At 35.6% G+C, this 14,733-nt stretch overlaps 1 protein-coding gene across 1 annotated transcript in view; it reads left to right on the top strand.

The window, feature by feature from the left end:
• LOC144966384 (ATP-dependent translocase ABCB1-like) overlaps window positions 1-14,466 on the top strand; it is a 23,719-nt gene extending 9,253 nt beyond the window's left edge. The window contains exons 2-5 of the mRNA XM_078902778.1: window positions 3,488-3,685; window positions 4,544-4,750; window positions 13,060-13,206; window positions 13,606-14,466. Of these exons, the coding sequence (XP_078758904.1) occupies window positions 3,539-3,685; window positions 4,544-4,750; window positions 13,060-13,206; window positions 13,606-13,812 (708 nt within the window). The 5' untranslated portion in view covers window positions 3,488-3,538 and the 3' untranslated portion in view covers window positions 13,813-14,466. The remainder of the gene's footprint in view (window positions 1-3,487; window positions 3,686-4,543; window positions 4,751-13,059; window positions 13,207-13,605) is intronic.
• The last annotated feature ends 267 nt before the right edge of the window (window positions 14,467-14,733 follow it).

The following is a 14,733-nucleotide window of genomic DNA, read 5'->3' as shown; positions in this document are numbered from 1 at the left end:
CGCTCCTGTTCTTTTTTATCACCCCCTTCCCAACCACTCCACTCCGCCCACATCGTCATCTCATCGTCACGTCGCCTGACGTTGATTTTGCTGTCTGGCCTCTCTAGTTCTAGGTCGGGCTAATTCAAATGAGCCCACCTTATAAACCAGTGAGCACTAAATAGAGATTTTGGCAAACGAACTTTTTCTTATTTATTGCCTTACTTGTGCTGGTACCATTGATGTAATAACATTGGGAAGGTTCCAGTATTGAATTAAATTTATCAATTTACTAATATTATATCAAGTTAGTATTAACTTGTGTTGTTTTAATATATTTGTTTATCCATCTAAATTATTTCTTTTTTTTTTTTTTCTCGTTTTCTTTAGTGCTTCTCAAAATTCATTTATTTAAATTGTTGTCTTATTTGTTTGTTTGTTTTTTTTTTTTAAACAAATTAATTTGTTTCTTTTTTTTAAAATAAATTCTTAAAGTAATTACCGCTGTATTTTTATTTCCAGACTAAATATTTTTGTACAACAATGTATTTTCTATTGCATTACCTCTAATAAAACACTTTTATTCAGAAGTCACGACTAAATAAATATATAAAATACAACCACCATTTTGGTTTACTCAACAATTGAATTAGTATACGAGAAATACTCTTCTGAGAAAGGAGAGAGTTGAATTCTAACTAAGTTACAGAGGAAATAAAGACGTTTAAAGGAAGGGTGGGCAGATTCCGTACTTGCCCGTCCTGAAGCTAATACATACATAAGATAGTTCGCGATGAAGAGGCGGGAAGCTAGGGGTTGGTTGGGTAAGGAGTAAAGATAACACGGTCGTTATTACCAAGTTATAGTTGCTCACCGAACGGACACCGAACGAACGACTTACCGATCACGTGATCAGTTTTTTCTCGCCTCCTCTCGTCTAATCTCGTCACTCCGGAATAGAAAGAGGAGGCGGAGCTTATATGATATAACGCAATGAAAGTTCTGTCCGATGACGGGTGGGGGGATATCACCTCTCCAAAACTTACCTTATTATATGAGATCTTGAGATTCTTATCCAATCATCGATTGCTCGTTTGACAGTTCGCTTGTGAACAGTTAGGAGACCATCTCTTGATTTATGGGCAGGCGGCTTTGCGTAAAGGCGGTGAGTGTTGTATACATCAAAGAGTACCGCTGACCGATGGGTAAATAGTGGTTGTGTAACCCAAAAGCCCTGCCGACTCGACTGCAAGGTCTTGTATGTAATAGTTCCGTCACCATCTCAACGCTCAGGAATTAATTAGTGAGGACTCTCAGTATGTATATATTAAAAAAACAAACAACGCTTTTGAATCACACGAGATACATCAGTGTGCTCGTCGCATTGAGAATTGAAAAAACGAGATATAAATCAAGAAAACCGACCGGAAAATAAAGAAACTATCATTAAATTAAAAAAAAAATTGAGCAATATTTTTTTCAAAATCAATCTACTAGAAAAAATTTTTATTTCTAAACCTATTTTTGTGAAACAAAGATAAATGTTCTCCTTTTTGCAAGCTGATTCAACAATGTGGTTTTCAAATTTATCGTATACGTAATCATTTGGAAGCTCCCGAGAAAGGCATTTTTGTGTAATCTCTTTCACACACACGCGCGCGCGCACACACACACAAACACACACACACACAAACATATACAAACAATACACAAACAATACACATCCCTGTTTTGTTTGTTTTTAAGGGTTTTACGGCGCTTGCAACACATTAAGGTCATATAAGCGCCAGTAAAAAGGAAGAAAATGGGATAGTAAAAAGTTCTAGAATTACAATTAAAGCACAAAAGAAAAGGTAAGACAAAGGGGAATTGGTTCAAATAGGGAACAGATGTATATTCCAAGAGCACACCAACAAAGTACTTAGTTTGAGATCACCTAAAAGTCTCATCCAGACACAAGCACAGGTCCCAACTAAGAGGAACACACTCAAATGTTTATAAATCATATATATAATATGTAAACTAAAGATAATACAATTCATAACAGAGAGATGATTTACAAGGAAAAAAATATCATCTCCCAAAACTATAACTATACATTCGACTGTTTCCCTCTCAACCAATGACTCCGACCAAGGTCAGGACAAAACCAAGCAATCTCATTCCAAGACAAAGACAGAAAGCAATTGGAAAACAGATAAGAGGGGATAGAAGACACAGCAAGTACCTCCCTGCCCGCTATGGGAGGTAGGAACCCCACCCAGATACACATCCCTGGTCATCTATTGCCTATATTATTAATGTTAATATATACATCCCATGCTGATTGTCACTACCCCCCCCCCCCACCCCCCAACCATTTCCACCATCCAAGTACCAGCGGCCTTTTCTCTTTGATTTCGTATCATGGTCTACCTGAAGCCCAACACCTCGATCGTTTGTGGGTCAACCCCCCCCCCTCCCCCCACCTTCGCCCGTAATCAATTTATAATTTTCTCTCTGTATAGAGCGCCACGTGCACAATTGTATACTATTGAATGACACTGACCTTGCCCCTCGCCTAACACAAGCCAACAGCAACCCAAGCTATCCTCTATCACGTGACCTTAGATCCGATGCTGCATACCGCTTGTATTGAGAGTCTTCACTATTCAGATCTCGTTCATGGTCACGTGAGAAGGCTATATCCGTTCGGGTTCGGCGTTCGGCGTCTAGTTCGACCCGATTTCGTTAAAAGCCTATTGTTATAGGCTAACGAATGCATGAGGAGAGATTGGTAGCATTATTTTGTCTTAATTGTATTGTATGAATTATTGGCGAAAGCCTAAGATTGATATTTCAAAATCTTTTCAAAACATTTCATAACGATTGATGTTAATGCGACAGGACGATAATCATTCAATTTTGATGGAGGATTTTATAGGCACTGGTACGATAATTGAAGTGTTCCACAGAACTGGAACAATTTGTTCATCAAACTTAATGTTGAAATAACCTAATGTAAAATGTTCGATTGATGACATTTTCATCTTCAATTTGTATTGCATTGGGTTAATTTTATTCAAAAATTTTCTTCCCTGGTAAATAATAATAATAATAATAATAATAATAATAATAATAATAATAATAATAATAATAATAATAATAATAATAATAATAATAATAATAATAATAATAATAGTACACATTTGTTAAGCGCAGCTTTTCCCGCAGTATAATGCAGGCTCTGGGCGCATTACAATGACATATATATATATATATATATATATATATATATATATATATATATATATATATATATATATTATATATATATAGAAGGGCCGCGTGTTATTGTTATTTTGTGGTTTGTTTGTTTGTTGTTGTTTTTTGTTTATTTGTTTGTTTGTTTTTGTTTTGTTTTGTTTTTGTTGTTGCTTTTTTGCTTTTTTGTTTTGTTTTGCTTTTTGTGGAAGGATCATTGTTCTGTTATGTTTGGTAAATTCTAATGATATTTTATTCAATATAGGAGGCATTTAATGGAGGCTTGAATGTTCAGAGTGCAGTCTTTCACTACCCAATGCGTCCTACAATTCCCGTGCTCAATGGAATGGACTTATCCATAAAGCCTGGGGAAACAGTTGCCCTCGTCGGTGCCAGTGGATGTGGGAAAAGTACCGTCACTCAAATTTTGCAGAGATTCTATGAATTAGACAGCGGCTCAGTGGTAATTTTATTTTCATTTTTACGAAGATAAGACAAGACATTTATAATCATCTCGAAGTTCTCAATCTTAAAAATCATTTGAAAAATCCATGACATAATGTGAGATTACAATGAAATAAAAATTACAATCTCTCGATTAAAAACAAATATCCATGAATCATATTGTTTTAGGAGGATCACATTTTGTTGTGACAATACATTTTGCAAGCAATCAGAGAATATTCCGGGATGGTATTGCAGACATGTCAACTTGAAAATTCAAAAATTCGTGATTCTTTGGATATAAATATAATAGTCGCTATAGTCAACTTTATAGATGAACAATTTACCTTCACTAGAATGAAAGAACACTTCAAAATCCTTTAAATTATGCAGTCTGGTATCAACTTTAATTTTGTTCAATGTTTTAATGACTTAGAGATGCTTATGAAGTTCTGAAATTGGAGCCAAATTTCGTAATCCTACGAATTTTTCGTAATAGTTGGCAGGTCTAGAATTGCATGACGCTTTCCGCAAAGGTTGTCTAGTGACGAGGGAAGCAGCGATGAGACTTCGCAGCGCCATGATGAAGGGGAGATGAAGCGTCCAATTTTGGTCCTCACGCTTCACCCGCATACTAATCAGATTAGGAAAATACTGTTGCAGAAAAATGGGATCCCCCGTACCTGTATTTTCCCATCGATTATTGTGAATTTTGTTTACAAAGAGATAATGCCGTGTTCTATCTCTTCAAAAAATCATTAAAATCCATTGAGAACTTTTGTTGCTACCAAGCGACAAAAAGTGTCTCATCTCATTTTTGTGACTTTCCGATATATACCTATTTTTGTTGTTTTTTTACATTTTTTGTTACTAACAGTCTGTAGACTCAACCGACATCAAGACAGTCAATCTGACATGGTTCCGTCAACAAATCAGTATTGTGTCACAAGAACCGACCCTCCTTGACTGTAGTATCGCAGAGAATATTGCATATGGAGATAACACAAGAGTTGTTCCTATGGATGAAATCATACAAGCTGCCAAAGATGCAAATATTCATACTTTTGTCTCATCTTTACCCCAGGTATAGTTAATCTTAGTTGTTTAGTCATATAGCCCAAACAACTTTTGATTGCTCTACAATATTATACAATATGTCTGAATGTGTGTTATCAATCGTTTTATAGTTATGAATGGTAATTATTTCAATATTGATTTTTTAAAAATAGAACAACGCATCCGCCATATTGTGTTTTTGTTTTAAGGCATGTTCATTTCCGGAAAATAATTTTTGGGATGGTTTAGTGCTTTTTTAAAAAGACTATCATCTTATCTTATCTTATATTTTTTGTTGTTGTACTGCTTCAAAAAAAAGTTACCTTGAATAACATCTTTTTCTAAATATTTTAAGATTGTTGCATTGAGCAAAATTAATCAAAGAAAAAAAATATGAATCATGTCATGCAGACCATTAATGACGTCTTGTCGTTAACTTTGAGACTCGTTATTTAAGGAGTTCGTCGTCCCATCAGATATAAAAGCTACAATTTTTAATATACTAAATCACCATAATACAGTGCACTATCTAAAGTGGAGGTCATTTTAATTATGTATTCAAGGTCGTTCCAGTGTCAGTTAATGGCCACGTGTCAAAATTTTGACTAAAACATATTTAACTTAGAAAGCGGTTCATATTATTGTTTATTTCATGTTTTGAAGTTTGATAGTATGAATCTGAATCTGACCAGTTAATTTTTTCCCAACAACATACAACAAACTTGTCTCAGTTCAAGTAAGAGTCACTCGATGCTTGGTCAATCTGAAGGTCAAGAAGTAACCGCGGTCGGAATGTAGGTGTTTATTTACAAAATGGCAAATTGTTCAATTTGTCATTAACACAGAAAAGTCATTTTGTAAATAAACAGTTCTTTAGGCTAGAGCCTACATAGTCAAAGACTATAAGACGCTCATAAGAAACCACTTTTAAAAAGTCACATGTCACTTTTTTCGGTCAGACTTAAGACTAGAAAGTCTTTTACTAGGCTAGGAAATTACTAGAATTTGGTAACCCTACATGATAGCAGGCCCAGGAAGAAGATGGCACGCAATAAAAAATGCTGCTGGTTGGTATGACAAAATTTGAATATAGAACCTCGGCAAGACAGTTATCACCTTTAAGTGCATCAAAGCCATGGCGACTTATTAGGGGGTAGCATGGCTCAGCGGTGTGGTCTTTGCTTCGAACCCGAAAAGTACCGAATTCGAATACCCGCTGCCCTCATCCTAGCTCAATTTGCGAAGATGCACTGCGGCTGACGTCTAGGTTATCCAATCTTCCCTTGGAATAGACCCCAGAGGATGAATAAAGGAAATTGCTTTTTTTTGTATTGTTTTAAATTTTATTTACACTTTCAGAGAGCTGGGTCACATATACATGAAGCTTATAATGTGGTGAAAAATATGCAACTAATGTTCTATTACTTTTATTATCCATCCTAAGGTTTGAAAATGTTTGCAAATTTGTAACTTACCGAATAGTCACACCCCAATAGCTCCGGTTCCCACTCACTACCCATCAGTTATGCAATTATGATCCCATTATTTATTATAATTTAATAAACTAGTGGAGAACCCGTAATAGATGCGGAGAATTAAAGGCTATTCCGAGCAGGTACTATTTATTACTACTTTAAAATTTGAATCCGGCAGAGAATTAACATCAATATCAACCTTAATTGGATCCCCTCAAGGAGACAGCTTGAGTCCAATTCTATTCACGATATGACCTCGAATCGGCCATGAAAGAACTAAGACCAAAATTACCACCAACAAGAAGATCACACGTGATGAAACGCAGATGATACATACCAAATCTTTGAATCAGAAAATCAAGCGAAAATAAACACGCCAATAATATCAACTACGCTAGAAGCATGGAATCTAAAAGTGAATCAATCCAAAACTTCTCTTCTAGGTTCCATGCCTGGTCCAGGCGTCGGATACTGCATGAATTATCTCTCTCCATTCCTCCCTGTCTCTTGCTTTTTCAAACAGCTCTTGGATTGTTAGGTTGGTGAAGCCCTTCAGTTGGTCTATGAGTGTTTTTCTTTGTCTCCCCGGGCGCGTTTACCAGGTATTTTTCCACAACTTGCCAGGTATTCATTCTTATCTTTCCTTACTATGTGTCCGAAAAAGGATAGTTGTCGATCCACTATTAAGGGCATTAGTTTCCTTTGTTGGTATGTTTGTTTTAGCACTTCTTCGTTCGTTTTGTGTGCAGTATACGATATTCTCTGCATCCTTCTCAAGCACCACATTTCAAAAGCTTCAATGTTCTTTTGTGTTTCTGCATTTGTAGTCCAGCTTTCGCATCCGTATAACAAGATTGGCCACACGTAGCACTTCAAGACTCGGAATCTAATCCCGAACGACATCTGTTTGTTTTTCAAAATGTTTCCCAGGTCCATGAAGGCCTGTTTGGCTTGAGTTATTCTTGCTCGTATGTCTCGGTTACATCTTCCATCTGTTGTCACTATTGAACCTAGGTATTTAAAACTTTCTACGTTGGTAAGTTGCTCGCCGTGAATCGTTATATTGCAGGTGTTGTTGTTTTCGGGGTTTTTCTGTATTACCATGCATTCCGTTTTGGTGATATTCACTTCCATTCCCTTGGCTTCACTATCTACTACCACTTTGTCAACAATCTTTTGAAGTTGGATTTCTGATGTTGCAATGAGTACCGTATCGTCTGCGTATCTTATATTATTTATGTTGTGACCTCCCACTTTTATTCCCTCCATATTATTTATGCCCCTCATGATTGTTTCTTGGTATAGATTAAACAGATCTGGTGAGGCAACACACCCTTGACGGACTCCTTTCTTAATAGGAATGGAATTTCCTGTAGAGTTTCCGATTTTGATAGATGCCTGCTGGGTGTAGTACAATGTTTGCATGAGTCTGAGGTCTTTCTCATCAGCGCCAATGGAGTGCAGTTGTTTTAGTATTTCTTCGTGGCGTACTCTATCAAAAGCTTTTTTGTAGTCGACAAAACAGAGGTATAGTGGGGTCTGAACCTGTATAGCTCTTTCACTTAAAACACGGAGGAGGTATATTGCGTTCCTTGTCCCTCTGTCAGGTTGGAATCCATATTGTTCTTCTGCGATTTCGGGGTTAATCTTATTCCTTAGCCTGTTGATAATTATACGCAACAGTATTTTGTTGATGTGGCTTATTAAACTTATAGTTCTAAAATTTTCGCATCTGACTGCACCTGCTTTCTTTGGTATTGCTATGAAAATAGAGTTACAGAGATCTTCTGGAATTTTCCCAGTATTGTATATATTGTTGAATAATATGTGAAGTTCATCAATTGCTAGATCTCCTAGGCTTTTTAATACCTCTACAGATATTTCATCAGGGCCTGTTGCTTTACCATCCCTCATTCGTTCCATGGCATGTTCATTTTCACTTTTGGTGATGTTTGGTCCGCTTAATGGTTCTTTGAATTTCAGTGGTGGTTCATTTCTATTTGGATCATTGTACAGTTCGCCTATGTATTCTACCCATCGGCTTTCTATATGTTGTTCTTCAAATAGCAGTTCCCCTTGTTTGTTTTGGATACAACTTCCTGCTGCTTTGCTTTTCCTTTTCCCTGATAGTTCTTTTATTCTTTGGTGAGCTTGTTGGGGGTTGGGTTTGTATTCTCTTTCGATTTCGCAGCATTTCCAGTCTAGATAGTTCTCGTGTGCCTCGATGCATTTGGATTTAATGTGGTTGTTCAATGTTTGGTATTCTGCAGACCCTCTGTTGCATTTTCGTCTTTCTTCAAATAGGTTTAGAATTTCATTTGTCATCCATTCCTTTTTGCTGTTTATTTGAGCTATTGGTAAATGTTTTTCTGCAGTTGCTTTGACACACTTTTGGAATATATCAAATTGTTTTTCACATTTTTCGTTATCAGGTTCGCTTTGGCTTTGTATCATGAGTGCATTTTCAAATTCTTCTCTCATTTTTGTTTGTATGCCATTGTCTTTGCATAACCTGTAATCCCTCTTTATTCTACCAGCTGTTCTCTGAATAGCTTTAAACTTTATCCTTACTGTACAAACAACTGGGACATGGTCACTGTCTACATCGGCGCCTGGGTAGGTTTTGCAATTTAATATGCCATTTCTGAATCTTGATGATACTGCTATAAAGTCTATCTGGTTCCTTGCTCTGTCCCCTGGTGATTGCCATGTCCAGGTTCTTCTTGGGTGTTGTTGAAACCAGGTGTTTGAAATCATTAATTTATTTGTTCTACACCAATCTGCCCAGATGTTTTCTCGTTCATTTCATATCCAAAACAGCATACACAAAAAAATCAACAGAAATTTAAATGAATGGAAAACTGTACGTAAACTAGGCAATTGGATCAAAGAAAATGAACAGCTAGCCACCAATGCATTCAACCAACTCCAAAATTTATGCAATAGAAATAACATAGTCAGAGTGAATAAACGAATACAGATTTACGAGGACCTGATTATTCCGATAGTGACATATGATATAATTGTGGAACCTGGGGCCTCACAAAAAAGAACTTAGAAAGTCTCGACTCAAACCACCGCAAACAATTACGTTGCGTAATCAGAATCTATTGGCCAGAGACAATTACAAATACTGATCTCTATGAAAAAAAACAGGATCCAACGCCTGAGTACAATAATAAAAGAACAGCGATGGAGGTTATTTGGTCACATCTTACGTCGAGAAAATAACATCCCAGCCCAAACTCCAATGACAGAACATTTCCTTCATGGCAACAAATATGTAGGGAGACCACCAACATCAATAGTAACAACTCTGAACCAGGATCTCTCTACATATTAGAAATTTCTGGATTCAGATGAGGCCGAATTAATCCCGGAAGAACTAAGAAATATTGTAGTGCCCTCGGTACTAAAGTCACAAAATCTTGACAGCCTCAAAACTCCGGCCCAGGACAGTGACCAACGGAAACAATTAACAACATGGATGGAGAGAGCAGCTATACTCATCGACTTTGACTGAATCACACAACTCCCAGCAAGCGTCATTCAGACTACTACTACTACTACTACTACTACTACTACTACTACTACTACTACTACTACTACTACTACTACTACTACTACTACTACTACTACTACTACTACTACTACTACTACTACTACTACTACTACTACTACTACTACTACTACTACTACTACTACTACTACTACTACTACTACTACTACTACTACTACTACTACTACTACTACTACTACTACTACATTACTACTACTACTACTTACTACTACTACTATACTACTACTACTATCTACTACTACTATACTACTACTACTACTACTTACTACTACTACTATACTACTTACTACTACTACTTACTACTACTAACTTACTACTACTACTACTACTACTACTACTACTACTCTACTACTACACTACTACTATACTACTACTACTACTACTACTACTAACTACTACTACTACTCACTTACTACTACTATCTACTACTACTACTACTACTACTACTACACTACTACTATAAATACTACTACTACTACTACTACTACTACTACTACTACTACTACTACTACTACTACTACTACTACTACTACTAACTACTACTACTACTACTATTACTACTACTACTACTACTATCTACCTACTACTACTACTACTTACATACTCCTACTACTACTACTATACTACTACTACTACTACTACTACTACTATACTACTACTACTCTACTACTACTACTACTACTCTACTACTATACTACTACTACTACTACTACTACTACTATACTATATATACTACTACTACTATACTACTACTACTACTACACTACTACTACTCTATATACTTACTATTACTACTACTTTACCTACGAATATACTGCATATACGTCACTACTTACTACTCACTACTCATCAATTATATATAATACTATAATACTACTATAAAATAATCAAAGTCTTATGCATACTACTTTGAAAATAGCATGCGATATTGCATTAAACCAACAATCAAAGGATATTGCTGACGTCTGATGCTGTATTCTGTGCCTCTCCAGGAAAATGCGGCCGCATCGGCATCCGATGCGGCCGCATCCTGTGGCCTTCCGCATCCGTCAGCAAAAAGCTTAAAATAAAAACAATAAAAAATTGCCTCTTTTTTTTTTCTTTACAGAAAATGTTGGCCTTGTATTTTTTTCCTCGTAAATCATCTCTCTGTTAAGTATTATTATATTTGTTATTTTCAATGTATAATGTAAGCATTTGAGTGTATTCCTCTTTGTTGGATTTTGTGCTTGTGTCCGGATGAAACTTATAGATGATCTCAAACTAAGTACATTGGTGGTATGCTCTTGGAATCTACATCTGATCCCGATTTGTTCCTAGTTCCCCTATGTCTTACTTTTTCTTGGGTGCTTTATTAATTGTAATTTTAGAACTTTTTACTATCCCATTTTCTTCCTTTTTACTGGCGCTGATATGACCTTAATGTGTTGCAAGCGCAGTAAAACCCTAAAAAAAAAACAAACAATAGTCTGGTATATATTTCTGCTTTTTAGTCGTTTTTAATGAAAATGTAGCTTTTAAACCTATCAGTATTCATATTTATTGTGAAAATTAGATTTTGGGGGTTACAAAAGCACGCAAGAACATGCACAAATGTCGGATTTTTGGCATAATTTATGGCATAATTTATGGCATAATTTTCCTTTTTTTTTTGGCATAATATTGGCATAATTTTGCCCCAAATATGGCATAATTCCGCGGGGACAGCTATATGGTTGTGAGAGCTGGACCATAAACAAGACCATGGTTAAAAGACTGGAGGCAGCGGAAATGTGGTTTTACAGAAGAATGATGAGGGTGTCATGGGTGGAAAGGAAAAGAAATGAAGAAATTTTAGAAATGGCAAACAGAAAAAGATCACTGATAACAAAAATCATCAAACGCCAAATGGAATTTTTAGGACACATTATCCGCCACCCTGGTTTGGAAGTACTCGCCTTGACTGGAAAGATGAATGGAAAAAGAATAAGAGGAAGACAAAGAATAACTTATTTGAAAGGGATAAGAACTTGGACAGATGAAGCTGAGAAAGGTGGCGCTGCTTTAATATAATTGGCAAGAGATAGATCCGCTTGGCGGAAGATGACCTCCGACGTCTGCTTCAGATATGGAACTACATGATGATGATGATGATGATGATGATGATGATGATGATGATGATGATGATGATGATGATTATACTACTTTATTGTGGAAATTACCATAGATCAAGACGAATATTTTTATCCATCAACGATCAAATATTATGTCCATGATAAAGTCTGTAAGTGCAAGAAATTAATTTGGCAATAGGACGGCCAGAGAGTGATTCCCAACATCAATAAATGACCGATCATAGTGCCCTAGCAGACGTAGACATCATTTCTACGTTCTCTCACGAGTGAGACTACGACGTAGACACGCTGTTAATATGCTCTCACATAAGAGCTACGTTTAATGAATTTAAACAATTAAACATTTTTATATAATAAAGATTTGTAATGTATGAAGTCAATGTCAGAAAATGTAAAGATGTAGATCAATTTGTTTATTTTTATCTGGTAAGAAGGTTAATAAAATGTTAACAATTCACTACATTTCAACAAGTTGATGATTCTATTTTTACTATTTAAAACGGTTTAGTTGTTTTTAAAAAACTTTGTTAGAGAGCTGATTGCTGATATCATAATGTGAACGCCAGATTAAACGTAAAAAGCCTTGTTTTTTTTAATCAAAGTAAAACTATAATGATATTAAATCGGCATTGATTTACATTTTTTTTTAAAGTCTTAATAGACTATTACAAATCATCCACATTTTGTGGCAATTTGGTGCTTCAATTCGCCCGTGGCAAAAAAACATGTAAATTTTGCCAATAAAGTTTTACGGCTACGTCATAAGCTTAGTATGGTTAATCAGCATTACTATATTTGATAAATTCATAAATAAACTTTTAACGGTCTGTACCGGGGCCCTTCGCACGTTTAGAGATTGCCTTCCATCTCACATATGACTGAATTACCGCAAAGAATATTTCCACCCTGTGATCAAAAAATTTCTTTTCAGACTAATAATGTTATGTCAAGTTTCTAGTTCCTATCTTGAGGGTAGAATGGCATAGATTAGAAATGAAGAAGACGTGTGGATTCTTATGATTTAAAATCTATTGGGACTCTTGTCGCTTATTTGTCTTAAAATTCTTATCATCACGATGCTCGTCTGAAAATGCCCAGAAACCTGTTATTTCATTTAAGCACTCCATTTGCCATTTATAATAACCAACTCATCATTGTTTTGTTGAAGGGCTATGACACCAAAGTTGGAAACGAGGGAACCCAGCTTAGTGGAGGTCAAAAACAAAGAATTGCAATTGCAAGGGCTCTCGTCCGAAATCCAAAAATCTTGTTGTTAGACGAAGCGACATCCGCCTTGGATTCAGAGAGTGAAAAGGTGAGAGAAAATGCAATATAGTAACTGCAAAAATTTGAGCTCGGGGGAAGACAGGCAAGAATAGGATTCTATTTATTTGGTTAAGACTATAGCTGCTATTGTAGACCAAACAAATAACATGAACTAACTACGAGTACCGCAGGAGTAAATTAATTCAATAGTCGCAATTATACTAAACATTACATTTTCACATTTAATGAACTAGGTCTTCTTACACAAATTGCGGTATTATTCCATTAGCAAGGGTTAATCAAGTAATAGTTTAACTATAATTTATTTAAAGTGTATTTTTAAGTAAGAATGAATTACTGATGAGTTTCTAATTACTTCTTTGAAAGGCCTTTATCTTTAAATCTTTCCTTCCTTCCTCTTGTTTCAATTAATTTTTTTCATCTCCAGATTGTCCAAGTAGCCCTAGATAAAGCAGGAGTAAATCGTACCTGTGTGATTATTGCACATCGCCTATCTACAATACAGAATGCAGATAGGATTGCTGTCATCAATGAAGGGAAAATAGTTGAAATTGGGTCACATGCTAATCTTATGACCATCAAGGGTGCTTATTACAGGCTTTATTCAGCTCAAGAACGGATTGTTGGCATTTAAATCTGAACATTGTGTGAAACCCCTGGATGTTTTAATGTATTTTTACTTATTGTAAGAAAATGTGTGTGTAGAAGTTTGCAAACAAGTTGAATATAATTATTAAACATAAGGCTGACATGTTGGCATTTTCTGTGCAGCCGATATGTCAGTTTATTGAGAGAAAATACCTTATTGCGTGTTTATATATACTAAAAATAATTTGTGCAGCTATTAGGATACAAGAGGTCGGGCATGAAAACTAGCTTTTTATTTTTATTTGAATTCAGTTTCAATATATTTTTTTTCCCATAAGATGTATTCTTTACATTATTTTTATATGTTTATATAAGAGTTCAATTTCATGAATACCTTCCAATTCTCATAGATCCATTACAGCATATTATTTGTAATCTCTCTCTCTCTCTCTCTCTCTCTCTCTCTCTCTCTCTCTCTCTCTCTCTCTCTCTCTCTCTCTCTCTCTCTTTTTTTTTTTTGTTTTTTTTTTTCTCCAATGTCTTTTGTCAACAAAGTTATGAATCTTGGGGTCAAATTTGATTCGGACCTTTCGATGAATTGTCATGAATGAACGAGTTTGTCAATTAAAGAGAATATTATTTATAGGCATGAGGACGATAACTTCAATATGATGTCTTAAAATAAAAGACGCCAGTCGAATATTGATATCTGCGTTAATATTTTCAAAATTAGATTATTGCCACAGGTTTCTTTGGTACTTTTAACTTCAGATCTACATCTTTCCCCCTATTATCCTCTTTTTACTGGCGCTAGAAGACCCAAACGTGTTCAAGCGCTGAAAAAAACCCAAAACAAAACAACAACAAACAACAGCAAACTAATTTATTGCATTCTGATTTTTTAAATATTAGATTGTTGCTCTTTCCCCTCTCTCTCTCTCTCTAATCGAATCCGTCAACTAAGGTA

The sequence above is a fragment of the Berghia stephanieae genome, chromosome 2 (assembly GCF_034508935.2).
Source record: "Berghia stephanieae isolate SIO BIC M18660-M18661 chromosome 2, UCSD_Bste_1.3, whole genome shotgun sequence".
NCBI lineage: Eukaryota > Metazoa > Mollusca > Gastropoda > Nudibranchia > Aeolidiidae > Berghia > Berghia stephanieae.
Note: the sequence above shows the minus strand (reverse complement) of the source record. Positions and strands in the feature narration are given on the sequence as shown.